Below are 17,698 nucleotides of genomic sequence, written 5' to 3' on the forward strand. Positions count from 1 at the left end.
TGCCCTCCTCAATGATGAGTTGACGAGTTTGGTAGTCTTGGGACGTTACGAACCATGTTCGTATTTGGGAACTCCACCTGGCGTTACAGTGTATGATTCGTAGCATGGTTTCCCGCATGTGCTCTATCGGTTGTGGCCGATAGGTTTGGCAGCAAGTCATCCTGAAGTGATCACTAGAAAATGTAGAACAGGAATAACCTGGTTGTGGTCAAGTGTTAAGAATTAAAAGAATGGAAGCCCTCTGGAATGATTGTGTTGTTTATATTGATATGTTGTATATGTGTATACAATTTTTATATGCTTTAACTGTTAAGCTCACCCTATCTGCTTGTGTGTGGCGATGATCGTGTACGCGGTACACGTGAGCAGATGATGTTGATACAGGTGGTGCTGGTGAGGCTTAGTCACGAAGCGTGGGAAAAGCTTGGGAGTTTTATATATTTTTGTATTCTTTTGAGTTGGACTATTTTGTAAACTCTTATGAGAAGTTTTATTTTGTTGTTCAGTTTTATTAACTATGGATTTTGCTTTTATCCTTAAAAGTTAATAAAGTTTAAATTTCCTGCGTTTTGGAAAATGAGATATTATTAAATGAAATTATTTATTCTTTTTTTTATTTTTTTATTAAAAGTAGTAATATCCGGTCGGGATGTTACAAATTAAGTTCAATTGGTTGAGTGGTATTGATCTTCTAAAACACTAAATTTGATCTAGAAACATGTCAAAATTTCAGAGGACGCGTAGTTATTCAAGTTAGATATAAAATGTCTTTTGATTAAGATAAATCGAACACAACAATTCAACTTGAAACATGAAATTCAATTCTATAGAGTTACGTGCACCGTGTCATTCAATTTCGATTTTGAATTATGCATTTTAGTGTTTTGTATGCTTGTTTCTTGTTTGTAATTCCTTTGTAATGTTATGTGTGATGTATTCAAACCATTTCCACGTCCCATTCATGATTCATTGCATCTAATTTCATGTTTACATGTCCGTTCATTATTTCAGTTAAATAAGGGTTCATGATTTAGGATTTTGCATTTTACTCAACCATTGTGCGTGATTCCAGTTGTTGTGTTCTGTTAAGACCATTTCTAAGCATTTCGCATCATAAAACCATTATTTCATTCATTCTTTTCTAAATTATGCACTTCTCCTGTATCTATTTCATGAGCATATTCACATATATGCATTCATATTTACATTTTCTGCATTTTATCATCTCATTCCAATCCTAATCATTGCATTCATTCTATTCATGCAGTAAGAATCATATATTGATTAGGTTGTTTGTAATTTCATCAATTCGAGTGATTCTCAAGCATTGATAACTTAGGAATTTCATCAAACATCGTAGGTGCATTTTATTTTGCTTATGCATTTCATAAAAAACTTTGCATACATACACATCCATACCATTTTTAGTTTGTTTTAGCATTTGTTTTTAGTATATTTTATTAGATTTCCACAAAAACACATCAATAATCATTCAAAATCCCTTGTCTATCCTAGGATTGATGCTTGGTTGATCACTATACTATATTAGTTAGTGAGGAAATCAAGTTTGACTAAACTTTTACGTGACTAGAGGTTTATCACACACAAGTTTATCACACACCTCATTTATATGTGTCACATTTTTATCTTTATTTTCCGTTTTGGATCACTATCATTCTAAAAAACCAAACATCTATCTTTCACAAACCATAAATACATCACGATTTTTTGATAAGAAGTTGATCAAATCCCAATAGATACAACACTTGGTACTACAATCAAACCAGCTTGTTGGTGTAATTGATCTCGAACTAGGACGACATCAAGTTTTTTATGCCGATGTTGGGGATTTGATTATAAATTTCTTTCAAAAATTTGTGATTGTTTTTTATTTGTTGTAAAATTGTTTATATTTGTAAAGTTCATTTTAGTTTAGCAATTATTATGTTGCTTTCACTTGTTCTTGGAGTTTTTTAGTACGCAAAGAAGGAATCAGGTTGGATATTTGTTGTTTGACCTTGAGATTGAGAAAACTGCAAGAAGGAATAACAAGTCCAAAAGGCAGAGGAAATAGTATAAATAAGTGAGACAACAAGGAGAAATTTCCACTTCAGATTCAACTTCACAACAAACCATGGCAAAGGAAGTTGTACCATGAAGAAGGTTGGGAGACTATACTCAAAATCTTGGACCAAGACACTTTTGCAGCATAGTCAAACCAACCAAATCAATTGAAATGAAATCAAGCTTGCTGTCATTGATCACAACAAACTAGTTTTCTGGTTTAGACAATGAAGATTTGTATAACCACTTAACCTCTTTCTATGAACTTATTGGCATCATGGGAGTAGCTGATGACAACGAGGAAATCTTAGACTCTTCCCATTTTCACTAATAGGGAGAGCTAAGACATGTTGCAGCCACACTAATGACTATTTTTCAACAATCATTTCCCAGCAAGTGTACTGGTACGTAGTAGTATCAACAAATGTCGAATCCATAAGGATTTAGCAAGTATATTGGTAGTTTGATTTTTGGGTTTTTGGTTGATAGAGAGTGCAAGTAAATAAAAATAGTAGTTATTAGATAGATTGAGTGGAATAAGGGCTATGAATTGATTTCATCTCATTTCTTCTACTACACCACCACCATCTTGTTTACTTGCTTTGCAAATCATTCAATGTCCTGGGAGTACTCTTTCTATGTAGATCTAGGATCATCTCTGATACACTAGAACCTAAGGACTCCAAACCCTAGTGCGATCTCTCAACTACTGACAAAATGAGTCATTGCTTTAATGTGCAGGACTCTCTTCTCCAACATACACGCTGGTATGCCATGAAGCATCCAGTACATGTATGCATGGTTATCGAATCGAGATTCGTATCGTGAATCATTTTGTGAATTTTTTTTAATCGTGAATCGAATCTTATTATGAATCGTAAGATACATGATAAATAAAAAACATTAAAAATATCATATATTATAATTAAGTCAATATCTCCAATTTAAATGTTACATCTTAATTTTATTCTTTCATTCATCATCTCCAAGATCAATGTCACTTAGATCATGTTCTTCATTTAATATAACATTTTGTGGCAACTTATCTTTATCTTCTTCATCCTCTTCCTCAACTTCTTCAACCATCCCTTCAATTCCATCATCATTTGTTGGTGTAGTAGATTTTCCCTTTATGTTTAAGTTTCTTGGACCCCTCTTCCTTTTCTTGCTTGGAGCTCCCTCTTTAAGAGTAAAAGATTCATGTATATCCATCCATGAAACATCGTTTGGTAGACAAAGATCCTCTTTTTCAGTAATCCACTCATCATCTTTTTCAGTAATTCAGTATCTCCTTTCTCTTCTCTAACCTTTTGTCTCATTTCAAGTTGAAGATTATATTTAACAAAGAATAGAGCATTTAATATTTGTTGTTCCAAGCGGTTTCTTCTTTAGGTATGGACTTTATCAAATATGCTCTAGTTTCTTTCACAACCAGTAGCACTACAAATGAGACTTAAAATTCTCATTGCTAGATTTTGCAACTTTTTACCTTCAACACCATAACTTTCCCACCAAAGAGCTGCAATGTCAAATAAAAAACTAACATTTATAATTGTGAAATTATGCTTTTAATAAAATCTTGAAAAAAATTAAAATTTATACCAGGTTGCTTCTTATCCCTAGTGTCAATTGCCATGCTTCTTCCAAATAATCCTTGGGCTTTCTTGAATTTATCAAGTTGTTGATCAAGTTGAAATCTAATCCTTCTATCATGGAAAATTTTTTCTTTGGTCTCATACAAACCATATGAATCCTCTTCATCCGGATTGAAGATTTTATCATAATGAAATCTAATATAAAAATAAAAAATAGGTATTAAAATCTACCATTATGAAATTGTAATCTAAGAAAGTATAATGTTATTAGTTACTTACTTAGGATTAAGGTAGTAAGCAGGAGCATGAAGAGGTTTATTTAACTGCAAATTCCAACGAGTATCAATTAATTTCCACACCTTTTTATAACGAGATTCTTCATTCTTGAAATTTGCAGCTATTTGCTCTTTAGCTCTATCCATAGCTTCATAAATATATGGCATTGCAAGTTTTGACTCTCCATGCACAAGTCTTAGTATTTTCATAAGTGGAGTGACACACTTCAGGCAATATTGGATAGATTTCCAAAATCTATCATCAGATAAAACAATGCTCACTACTTGTTTATCTTTAGTCTTACTAGCATGTTTACTAGTTGTCCATTCTTCTGAAACAAACATACCTCGAAGAGCATTTTTCTGTTGTGCTATACACTGAAGGGTTAGAAAAGTAGTTACAAATCTTGTGATTGCTAGTCGAGCTAATTCTTTTCCTTTAGAATATTTTCTATATAAATTTAAGACCCATGTGTGTCTATAAATGAAAGTTGTGACTTTTTTGGCGTTTGCAATCGTATTGTAAAATACTGGAAGTTCACCGATGTCTTCAAGAATTAAGTCAAGGCAATGAGCTGCACAAGGAGACCAAAATAATTTAGTTCTCTTCTCTTCTAACATTTTTCCTGCTACCACAAAATTAGAAGCACCATCTGTCACAACTTGCACGACATTATCCTCCCCAATTTCTTCAATAACAGAATCTAACAATTCAAACATTTGTTTAACATCCTTGATCACATTACTGGTATCAATAGATTTTAAGAACATTGTTCCACTTGGACTATTAACTAAAGTTTGTAAGAGACCTCCGTTTTCCATATGTCCAACCATCACACATCAAAGTACATCCCCATTTTTCCCATTCAACCTTATATTTCTCCAAACTAGCTTGAATATTGTCAACCGCTTTTTTCATATAAGATACTCTAACTTCATGATAAGTTGGAGGCTTTAAACCCTTTCCATATTCCCCAACAGATTTCAACATTTGGGTAAATAAGGAGCTTCTTACCAAATTAAATGGCAAAGCATTCCCATATATGCAGTTGCAAATATCTTGAATCACCAACTTTCTATCTTTAAACATTTCATTTATGGTTTTCTGTTTTGTAACTCCTTGTTTCCCCTTCTTACTACATTGAATATTTGTTTCTTCAAAACAGTCTACCCAATTTGCTTCTTTTATTTTTTCTTTATCTTCTAACAACTTCAAAAACATTTCTCTAACATCATCAGGAACAGATGTACAAGCAATGACATTCTCCTTTGTTCCAGCAAGATGATGTTTCATTCTTACAACACCACCCCAACAAGTATGTGAACAATATTTGCACTTCACTAAAAGTCTATGAGGAGGAACACTCTCACAATGACTCCATGTAATATCTATTTCTTTCTTTCTCTTTGTTTGAGTCATACTCTTTTTAATTCTACAAATAAGAATAAATTCAAACTAATATTTCTTCTTAAAAAAATATAAATTAACATTCAGAATAAAAAGTATATAAAAAGAACTATCAAAATATAATTTTGAAGTCAAAAGTATAAAGTTTTATTTCATGTTGCAGATCATAAAGATTAATTATGTTTTGATAAACTATGAAACTTTATTTTATTTGAAAAAGAAATGTATATTTTATTTTGAATAAAAAAGCATAAAGAAAGATCACGTGAATATCTTTTGAGCTTTTTGCTCTAAGATGGAATTTAAACAAAAAATAAAAAGGTAAAAAAAAGATCACGTATGAAGATTTCAGAAAAAAGTGAAATAAAAGGTTGATGTGATGTACATTTACTTTTACAGTAAATTAAATATTATTAAAATTAAAAATCTAGAAACTTCATCAAAAAGCAATATATCAAAAAGTCATTTTATAGGCGGGCAGAAAACATTTGAGCAGAAAACACTTCAGCAAATATGTTCCAGATGCTTTCACGATGCTTTCTTCTTCACAAAAATGGTTCTTCACCAATAGTCAGGTTTTCTATGCTTCTTCTTTTCTCTTCCACTTTATGCTTCTTCTCCACCTTCTTATGCATCTCATATTTCTTTCCCTTCTTAATTTATAACCAAATATCCATCCAATGTGACTCTTTAGTTTGTTGAGTTTTTCATTTTCGATGCGTATTGTATGCTGCGTGAAGCGTATCCTATCCGGTGTGAGTAGCATGTAGGTAGTGTGTCGCTTTGTGAGATGTGTATTTTGGGGAATATTTTGGGGAAGTGTAAGCGTGGGCAGAATCGGGTGAAACGAAACTGAATTGAGAATCATATGATTCTGACACAATTCAGCCGATTCATGTCACGATTCAAGTGAGAAAATGATTCATCTACTGATATGTTTCGTGGGACCAGAAATTTGAACCGTATCGCGATATGAATCATACAATTCTAACGATTCTAACTACCATGCATGTATGATGATTTGATTGGACCACAGTTTGAGATCGGTTTCTCAACTCAAAATCCAAATTAGTTAACTAGATGAGTGATCAAGTCATCATTAAGCATAAATCAAACCACAAACAATTGAATGAAAGCAAAGATAAACACCTAAGAAGTAGAAGTGAATAAAATCAGAATTGATTACATTCAACTTGGACGCGAGGGAGTTCAGCTACCTATAGATATTACAATGCAATTCCAACAACATCTACACATAAGATCTACACTAAGAGCACCTCCCTCGTGCCTCACAGGCCCTATTCTGCCCTACTACTACATTGTGGAGCCTCCACTTAATGCTTGAAATGAAGACCCAAGCTCTTTATTTAAAGGAATTTTTGGGCGGTGCTCAGCCCAACTTTTGGCGCTCAGCCACATGCCGCCTTAAGTGCTTGAGAAAATTTTTTTATGGTTCAGCCATGCACCGCCTTAAATGTTGAGCCTATTCTTTCGTGGCTCAATCATGCACCGCCTTAAGTGTTGAGCACATTTTCTTAAGGCTCGGCCATGCACCACCTCAAGTGTTGGGCACCATTTTGTTGTGGCTCAGCTCCAAAAGGCATATTCTAGATTCTTCCTAGACCGCCTTACTAGAGCTCAATCGTGAATTTGGGGCTCAGCTGCATCATTTTTAATTCTTTGACAAATTGCTGCAAAATCATAAAAAAATTCATCAATTTCTTATTTTTCTTCTTTTTAGCACCTCATTCTGTAATTATAAGCTAAAATAGGTTGTTTACTTATAAAATATGATCAATTAAAGCATGATACGTGTCATATTTATATGAAAACTTTACGCATTCTAAACACTTATCACACAACCAAATCAAAGTTTAACTAGGAGAGAGGACGTTGAAAGGAAGTTTTTGACAAGATTTTCCCCTCGTCTAAGTACATTAGTGTCAAATATACAATTGTCGCATTCTTACAAGGTGTAGATGAACATCTTTGTGAAGCTCAAGAAAGATTCAATGCATTACTAAGAAAATGCCCAAATCATGGTTTTGAAGAACTAACCCAATTAAACATGTTCTATAATGGACTGAAACCTTAAACAAGGATATTATTAGATGCTTCAGCTGGTGGATCAATGATAACCAAAGATGATCTTGAGGCACTAGCCGGTAGTGATCATCAATTCCATCATGACTGGAGTCAACTTGTCAAGAAAGGAGTTTTTGAGTTGGATACTTAAAATGCTATCTTGGCATTGAACAAAATTATATCACGGTAGATATAGGAGCTAGAAAAGTAAATGGTCAAAATGTAGTTAGGAACCTTTGCACAAAATTCATCTTAGCAAGTGTTGAAATGTGATTTTTGTGTTGGAGATCATCCTAATGGCCACTGCATTGTTACAAAACCAACTTAAGCTAAAGAAGCCAATTACATGAAAAAATTTAGGTGGCTATAAAATTATTCAAACAACTTCAATAGGAGGAATAATTCAAATCAGTATGCTAGCCCCTCACTGTAAGACCCACTAATTTCAAATAATTAAACAAATAAGAATTTAAATAAATGCGGGTAGGGGAAACCTTTATGGCATTAAATGCTAACGATCATGATGTGGAAAAGTACTAGCTCAAATGGTTAATAGTACTTGATTGTGTGAGAGGACTTGGGTTTAAGTCCTATGTATGCCAATTATGTGTTATTTAAGGGTATTATATATAGGGGAGCGTGAGAAGGAGGTATAAAACTTTAAATTTATAGAAATTATCAAGAAACATGCATTGGTTAAATTGGTGGTGCACTTAATTTGACATTGGAAGGTTATGGGTTTGAACCTTGGCTTAAGCAAAATGACTTCTTTTTGCTAAATTCAATTTTTGGCATGAATGGGGAAGGGCAGAGAAACCCTAGCCGTCTAAGAAGGTAGCTGGAAGGAGTAGAAAACCATCTCGAATGACCATTGATTAACCATTAATCACAAGATTAATGTAATTCTCGTTTTTCTCTTAATGGTCATTAAAAGTAAGGTTTTGGAATGGAAATAATAGAGAAATTAGAGATGTAGAGCAACCTTTTTGCACAAGCATACCTATAGCACTGAAAATAGAGAGTGGGGAGAGATTAGTATCAAGCTGGAAAGGAGATTGGAAGAAGTCAAGGAGAAAATCATTGCTAAGGATTTGAAATTGTAGGATTCTCAAATTTGACAAGGAAATCCAGGTCAGGGGAGTTCCTAATTGATGTTTAAGCTTTGTATGTTTTCGTGTTGTACTTACTAAATTGAGACTGTATCCTTGTGTGTTTTCGAGTTTCATTCGAGTTTCTGGAAAATTCCAGAAACCGCCTGGCGGCCATGAGTGACCCACCAGGCGACACACGTATTTGAACCCAATTTTCTGAGTTTCTTTATGAACCGCTTGGCAGCTGGGGGCGACCTGTTAGGCGATGTATATTGCGCTGCCCAGTTTCCTTTATTTGGTTGGTTTATCACTGGTGTGATGGATATGTATTGGATTCGTTTTGTACTCTTATGAATGGATGATGAATTATGACTTGTAGTTACTAACTTGACGGAAATTGCATGAACTCGCGAATGGAATTGAGGGTTAGGGTTTATGCTGAGATTGGTGATAAATAATCATGAACTATATCGATGATTGGTGCGCTAATTTTATAGAATTGATGTTAATATGAATGGTGTATGAACTCTGTATGATGCGTGCATATAGAATCATGTCAGTATGAAGGTAGGTACTGTAATTGGGATGTTTGGGTGCGTTTCACTCCAAGAAAAATTTGGGCAGAACCCAGATATGCATGCACCGCCTGGCGGCGCATGAACTGCCGCCAGGCGGCATATTAGTATAGCCTGTTTTGTTGGTTTTGTATGGGTCTCGTGTCATTGGGCATTCAATTAGCGAATTATTACGTATATGATTAAAAATTAAGTAGGTAAGAAGAATATGACATAAAAGAGACGAGGGGAGATTAAAATAAGTGAAAGTTGTGATGTGGGATATAGGTTAGTTGCTAACTTTGAACATTTGGTTGCATGTGATAAGTTGAAATCAGAAGGTATGCTAATTTGGTAAGAGTGAGAAGGATTTTTGTATGATATTTTATTGATGGGGAAATTTCATCTAGACATGGTCTTTGTGGTTGTGGTTTGTTATTAAAGTGCATGTGTAATATTGACCAAGTGGTAGTGGCATGAGTTTACATCCTGATATATTCTGAGAGTCAGGATGAACATGCAGAGCATCTGAGAGTGGTGCTGAGAATTCTCAGAGAGCATCAGCTTTATGGGAAGTTATCGAAATGTGAGTTTTGGCTGGATGAGGTGCAATTCTTGGGGCATGTGATATCAGCCGAAGGGATAGCAGTAAACCTGGTTAAGATCGAGACAATGGTGAAGTGGGAGAGGCCACAAACAGTTACAGAGGTACGAAGTTTTCTAGGTCTGCCAGGTTATTACAAAAGATTTGTGGAGGGTTTCTCCAAGATGGTGAGTCCACTAACACAGCTCACCAAAAAGGATCAGCCTTTCTCTAAGACAGAGGAGTGTGAGGCCTGCTTTGAGGATATGAAAAAGAGGTTGACTACCGCACTAGTATTGGCGATCCTTGACACGACTAAGATGTTTGAGGTTTACTGTGATGCCTCATATCAGGGGTTGGGTTGTGTGCTGATCCAATATAAACGACTTGTAGCATATGCATCGAGACAGTTGAAGGTGCATGAGAAAAATTATCCGACTCACGACTTGGAGTTAGCTGTAGTGGTTTTTGCCCTCAAGACTTGGAGGCATTATTTGTATAGAGCTACATTTCAGGTATTCAGCGATCACAAAAGTTTGAAGTATTTGTTTAATCAAAAAGAGCTGAATATGAGGCAGAGGCGCTGGATGGAATACTTGAAAGATTATGACTTCGAGCTGTTATACCATCCTGGTAAAGCTAATGTCGTAGCAGACGCCTTGAGCAGGAAGAGAGTTCATGTATCAACCATGATGATTAAGGAGTTGGAGTTGATAGAAAAGTTGCGGGACATGAACTTGGGTTTACATACAGGCATTGATCATATACGGTGCAACATGCTACGTATCACTAATGAGTTCTTAGATGAGGTGCGGGTGGAAGAGGGTAAAGATCAGGAGTTGCAGTAGGTAATCAGTGAATTGGGCACCGAGAAGAGAAAGGATTTTTAAAAGGGTAAAGACGGCATCCTGCGGTTCAGAGAGAGGGTGTGTGTACCCAGTAGTCGGGTTTTGAGGAAGATGCTCTTGGATGAAGGGCATAAGAGTCGTCTTAGCATACATCCAGGTATGACTAAGATGTATAAGGACTTGAAAGCGACCTTCTAGTGGACGGGTATGAAGATAGATGTGGCTGATTATGTCGCTTCCTGTTTGGTATGCCAGAAGGCGAAGATTGAGCATCAGAGGTCGGGTGGCACGTTGGAGCCTCTCGACATTCCTCAGTGGAAATGGGACAGCATTTCCATGGATTTTGTCACGCATTTGCCACGGTATGTGAGAGGACATGACTCGATCTAGGTTATTGTAGACAGACTGACGAAGTGTGTGCACTTCCTCCCGATTAATTAGAAGATGTCTATGGACAAATTGGCAGATCTATATGTCTGAGAAGTGGTCAGACTACATGGGGTGCCTACGAGTATTGTGTTAGACAAAGACCCGAGGTTCACATTGAGATTCTGGCAGTCACTGCAGGACGCCTTGGGCACACAGTTGAGAATGAGCTCAACTTATCACCCTCAGATGGATGGGCAGTCTGAGAGAATCATACAGTCATTGGAAGATTTGTTGAGGACTTGTGTGTTAGATCACCTGGGTACGTGGAGTGACATGTTGTCTTTGGTGGAGTTCACGTACAATAATAGATATCATTCCAGCATCGGGATGGCACCATGTGAGGCATTGTATGGTAGGAGATGCAGGACTCCGTTGTGTTGGCAGCAGGATGGGGAGTCAGTGGTGCTTGGGCCAGAATTCTTGCAGCAAACCACTGAGAAAGTGAAGATGATACAAGACCATATGTGTGCGACTCAGAGTCGACAAAAGTCTTATGCAAATAAGAGGAGGAGGCCACTTAAGTTCGAGGCGGGTGATCATGTATTCCTCAGGGTTACCCCGACAACAGGTATTGGAGAGCTCTCAAGTCGAGGAAGCTGACTCCTAGATTCATCGGGCCATACCAGATTACGAGGAGGATTGGACCAGCAGCGTACGAGATTGCCTTGCCACCTCACTTGGCAAATCTGCATAACGTCTTCCATGTATCACAGTTGAGGAAGTACGTGGCAGACCCTACTCATGTGCTGGAACAAGATGATGTCCAGGTGCGGGAGGACTTGACTATAAGAGTCAGACTGGTGAGAATCCTAGATTCCCAAGTCAAGCAACTCAGAGGGAAGGAGATCTGGACTGTGAAGGTTCTCTGGGACGAGGCAACCCAGGAGATGACTTGGGAGATGGAGGATCTCATGAGGAAGTCTTATCCTCACCTGTTTCCTGGTAAGTCCTATTTTCGAGGACAAAAACTTTTCAAGGTGGGGGGAATGTAAGACATGTGAAAATTAATTAATTAAATAAATAATTAATTAATAGATGCGAGTAGTGGGAGCCTTGATGGCATTAAATATTGATTGATATGACATGGAAAAGTACCAGCTCAAGTGGTTGAGAATACTTTAATTGTATGAGAGGACTTGGGTTCAAGTCCTATGTATGCAAATTATGTGTTGTTTGATTTATTATTAATTTTAATATTATACATGGTCATGTTGGGTGATAACATGATTATAGAATTATGTGAATGGTCAAGAAACATGAATTGGATTGATGGTTTAGCTTTGACTTGGCATTGGTATGGTCATGGGTTCAAACCTTGGTGAGCCAGATTTAACTCTTTTTGCTTAAAAATTAGTTGTGGGGGTTTTGAGAGGCTATTTTCAGAGAGTGTGGTGAGGTACACCAATTCAAGGAAAAATAGTGGGTTGAGAGTGAATTACTTAATTGCATGAACATGAATGGTTTCTGTGCTAAGTATTCTACTACTATGTAAATTTGGGGTTTTGGGGTCTATATTGTGTCTAAATCATGCTTTTAATGTCGGTACAATATTGTCTAAATGAATTGGTACGAATTGGAGTGTGTTTGGGTGCAATTGCTGCTGTTGCGTGCGTAAAACAGTGCAAAAGTCTGCAATTCTCGCTCAAGCGAGCCAGACTCGCCTAGGCGAGAGTTGCAAAGACACAATTTCAGGTTCTGCTCGAGCATCTCGCTCAGGCGGGGTGATTTGGTCTTGGGCGATAGGCCATCTCGCTTAGGCGAGTGTGTCTCGCCTAAGTGAGAACCCGTGTGTGTTTTGAGTGATTTGGTTGCACATCTCGCGTAGGCGGGATTTACTATTTTGGGCGAAAGTGCGTCTCGCTCAGGCAAAAGCCTCTCACCTAAGCGAGAGTTCAAGAAACTGATGTGGTCCGTTTGGGGTTCGACGCCTAGGCGAGGTGTCTTAGTTGTGAGCGAAGGATGATCTCGCCCAAGCAAGAAGGAGCTCGCTTAGGCGAGACATCATGGGGCTGCTGCTGTACTAAGACTCGCTCAGGCTCGTGAGTCTAGCTTAAGCGAAATGGACTGGGATGTGGGACTAAGGCTTTTAGCCTAAGCAAAGAGAAGTGCAAGGATATACTTCAAGGAAATTTGATAGTGTAGTATCATATTAGTGATGTTGAACACGAGATGTGTTGTCTACAATGCTTCTAAGATATCTCAATGATGGGCTTGCTGGTGTTCCTTAGGTTGTGGCTCAGAACATATCCTTGAGTTGTGGCTCAAGATAGGGGATAAGCACGTGGCATTCTATGGGTTGTGACCCGGAATGACTTCTCTTGAGTTGTGGCTTGGGATAGCAGATGAACATGAGGAACTCTTGAGTTGTGGCTCGGGTTGACGAGTGTTGCCGGTGCGAGTGTGCTAGTTGTGGCCAGTACGGATGGGTCCAGATGGATTGCCCTCCTCAGTATTTAGCTGACGAGTTTGGTAGTCCTGGGACGTTACGGACTATGTTCGTATTTGGTAACTCCACCTGGCGTTACGGTGTGTGATCCGTAGCATAGTTCCTGCACGTGCTCTATCAGTTGGGGCCGATAGGTGTGACAGTAAGGCGCCTTGAGATACTCACTAGAAGATGTAGAACATTACGGGCATGGTTGTATCCATGTGGAAGGAATGGAACGAGTTTCCTTGTTGTGCATTGATATTACATGGTTGTGGCCATGTGGAAGAGAAGGAGGAGGTTGCTTTGTGGTTAAATGATATCATACATGGTTGTGGCCATGCGGGATAAAAGAAGAGATTTTTCTTTTGATGAATTTTATTATATATATATATATATATATATATATATATATATATATATATATATATATATTATTGATATATGTTTATGTGTTATCTTTTTAGCTCACCCTATCTGCTTGTATTTGGCGATGATCGTGTACGTGGTACACGTGAGCAGATGATATTACAGGTGGAGCTGGTGAGGCTTAGGCTCGGAGCATGGGCTAGATTGGGAGTTTTTGATAATTTGTGTTTTGAATAATCATTTGTAAACACTGTGGATATTTATTATATTTTGCGTTTATAAATTATGGAATATTGGACTTTTCATAGTTTTAATAAAGTTTTAAATTTCCCGCGTTTTGGGAAATGAGATATTGTTAAATGCGACATTATTATACATTTCTCTATTTTATTACAAATTAGTAATATCCTAACGGGATGTTACAACGCCTCGTGGCGTGGAACGAGTTGCCAGGCGATAGGGTCTCAAAACAGTGGCAGTAGCCACTGTCAACGCGAGGCGCCTGGCGGTAGGGTGGAGTTCGCCAAGCGGTGACGAAACAGAGAGGATTCTATTGGTGCTTGGCGCTTGGCGGTGTGAGATGCCCGCTAGGCGGCCTGGAACCATGTTTTGCCTAGCGACGCGAAAGGCGCGCCAAACGGTTTTGGTATAGAATTGGTGCGCGATGATGATTTCTATACATCTTTGGGTGATGTTTTTTATATGATGCTTTGGCTGGGGGCTCATTTACGAGTGTATCTTGTATTGGGGTAACACGTGGTCACTCTAGGTTGTAGCCTGGTGGTTTAGGAAGTCTAGTGGAGTATACAAGTTGTGGCTCGTACGGCGAGGTTTCAGATGATTGTCCTCTTCAGTGCATCTGATAGAGTTTTGGTAGTCTGGGAACAACTACGAACTTATGTTCGTTTTGGGGAGCTCCACTTGGTGTCGCAGTGAGATGTTGTGGCAAAGTTATTCCCACGTGTGAACTATCAAGTGGTGGCCTATAGTCGGAGGGGCAAGTAGACACTCGTGCAGCAAAGATCGATCGTTGATCTCACTCAAAGGGCATAGAAATGATAGACGTCTAAATTAAAGGTGAAAAATTGAGGAACGAAGAAAATAGAGAAAATACTAACCCGGGTTATAATCTTGAGATGTTGTATTTACTGTTATATTTGTTTGATTTATTTAAATGAGCTCACCCTATTTGTGTGTGATTGGCGATGATCATGTAACTTGTTACATGGGAGCAGAGGTTGATGCATGTGAGCGTGAGGATGCGTAGAGACGGAGTGGGGAACAGTCATGGGGCTTTTACCAGCTTTATTTATGAACTATTTTGTAATGGTTTTGGAGAACTGGATTATATTTGTAATTATTGAACGCCATGAATTTTAATTATTATTGGCGCGTTGATTTTGGTTTTTCTTTTAACTTTTCCCACGTTTTGGGAAAAGAAGTTATTAATAAATGAGGTTTTACGTATATTATTTTGTTTTCTTAATTTAAATAAGTAATTTCCGGTTAGGACATTACACTCACAAAGACAAACTCCCTACCAAAATCAATACCAACAATGGGTGTCCAAATTCGAGGATACACTTGCTCCCTACATAACACCAAAATTGTGTAGATATATTACTAAAGCTCAAGTAACATTAGAGAGATGTTGATATTATCTTTTTACAATTCCATTTTTCTTAGTAGTTTATACACAACTAAATTTTTTATGTATAATTCCCTTATATTCAAAATGACTATTCATGTTAAACTCATATTCATTGTTATACATGTTATGCATAAGATATAACCATGTGGAATGTGAATAATCATCAGCAATGGTAAGAAAATACTTATGACCATGCAAAGAAGAAACAAAGCAAGGTTCTCAAATGTCAATTTGTACAAAATTAAAGGGTTTACTAGCATGAGAAATACTATAAAGATAGGGTGATTTTCTCTGTTCTGCAAGATGAAAAACATTACAATAATTAGATTTAGCATTATGAATGTAAAGATATTTTTGTTTAAATATAGCTAATTCATCACATAAGTGTCATAATCTATCATGCCAAAGGTTATTGTTTATAGTATTACAATTTTGAATGATAGCAATAGAATAAATATAATTATTTGGAATATTAAACACATAAAGGTCATAAATACTATCAACTATATACCAATCTTCTCTTTGAGTTTTTGATTCTGAATCACACAAAAACTAGGTTGAAGAAAATTTCAATATTCAAAGAAAAGAAGAAACTAATTTGAAAATAGATATTAAATTATATGAGAAAAGGAATGGACAACACATCTTTAAATAGTAAACTTTTATTTAATTTAACTAGTTCCATACGAGTGACAGTAACTTTAGTTCTATCAAGAAGATTAACATTTAAATGACTAATTTTCTTGTACGAAAAGAAATTATTAAGAGAATAAGAAATGTCGTCAGTAGCTCTAAAATCAAATGTCCATGTTGTTATATTCTTAGGTTTGAAAGAATTGATAGTAGAGTTATAAGTGTCTATACTAATTAAAATTCCACGTGATTTTAACACTTATAATGCATGAATTGTTCATTTTATCCATTGATTCAACCCTTTTAGCTTAATATTACAAAATGAGGTATAGTGAAGTACAGTAAACATTCGTTTAAGTCCGCACTTATTTAAGTCTGTATCCCGTCTAAATTCGCATTTAGAAAAGAAAAATTCTCGGATAAATAATTTTGTGACTTTATTTTCAGAAAAAAATCACGTAGTTATTTGACAACTATTTTCAATTCGTTCACATGTGGTTACCGATTGACCATTATGTAGGATGCAATTAAGGGTGAAGAACACACTTTTAGCTTGATTTAATTAATTTGATGGTAAATAAGGAGAATCTCTCAACTCACTCATATGAATAAAATAAAATAGCAAGTTCCTCTGGTAACAGATCTCTTACATCTCATATCTCATATTTTCACAATCTCTACAAATTTCTGAAACTCATAATATTTAATATTGTAATTAAATGATCCCTAATATTCCATATCGTAATATGACTCATAAAACTTCATAAACCCGCATTCCAATAAAATCCGCATCGAACTCCCAAGATCAAAATGAGGACTTAAGCGAATGTTTACTAAAGATAATTATGAAATTAATGATATTTGATGTATTTCAATGGATTTTGGAGAAACTAATTATGGTGTAGTTGAGCCATAGAAATTGGCACTGAGCACTCTGGCAACAAAGAAAGAATTCAAGCTTTGACCTTGTAGTGGGGCAATGACGCTTTGGTGTTGAGCCACACAAGAAAACCCTCAACATAAAGAGACCTAGAATACCAGATTATGGAGTTAAGCCATCAAAGAAACCCTCCAAGGGTGGTACCTTCAAGTATTGGCCACTAGAACGTTAAGTCAGAAAGAAAACCCATCTTGAGAGGAAACCTTTGTTGTTGAGCATCAACTGGATAAAGTTGAGCGCTGACCTGGAACTCTATAAAAACAGAGCATCATCTTTGTTTTAGATATCACTTTCATAGCTTCTTTAGGCATTCTCTTTGTAGTAAATTGGAATATCTTGTCTAGAGACATAGGGGAGGCGCAACATGTAACATCTCATCCGGATATTATGAATTTACTTAATAAAATAAGATAATAATATTAAGTGCTCATTTAATAAGCTCCATTTTCCAAAACATGGAAAATATAAAACTTTTATTACATCCGAAGTTAACTTAAATCCATAAAATTTAAAACTCAATTATAATGTCTACGGGTAGTAATATGAAATATTACAAATTCTTTAAAAACTCAAAATATAAAACTCTGAGAAAGTCCTCTCCCAACTAGCCCCGCTCCGACTCTATGCCTCACCAGATCCACTTGCAACATCGACTGCTCCCGTGTACCGCGTACACGATCATCGCCAAACACAAGTAGATAGGGTGAGCTAACAAGATAAAACATATGCATCAATTTATATAACAAAA

At 36.5% G+C, this 17,698-nt stretch overlaps 1 protein-coding gene and 1 pseudogene across 1 annotated transcript; one reads left to right on the forward strand and one right to left on the reverse strand.

The window, feature by feature from the left end:
* Nucleotides 1–3,036: 3,036 nt before the first annotated feature.
* Nucleotides 3,037–5,354, reverse strand: LOC114165511 (uncharacterized; annotated as a pseudogene).
* A 5,905-nt stretch (nucleotides 5,355–11,259) lies between these two features.
* LOC114170207 (uncharacterized) lies at nucleotides 11,260–11,924 on the forward strand. Its single transcript, XM_085666758.1, has 2 exons — nucleotides 11,260–11,396; nucleotides 11,501–11,924. Exons 1-2 carry the CDS (start codon nucleotides 11,260–11,262, stop codon nucleotides 11,922–11,924), a joined length of 561 nt encoding a protein of 186 aa, XP_085522884.1.
* Nucleotides 11,925–17,698: the final 5,774 nt, after the last annotated feature.

Source organism: Vigna unguiculata, chromosome 9 (genome assembly GCF_037176805.1).
Source record: "Vigna unguiculata cultivar grain cowpea cultivar isolate G323 ecotype 2 chromosome 9, ASM3717680v1, whole genome shotgun sequence".
NCBI classification, from domain to species: Eukaryota; Viridiplantae; Streptophyta; class Magnoliopsida; order Fabales; family Fabaceae; genus Vigna; species Vigna unguiculata.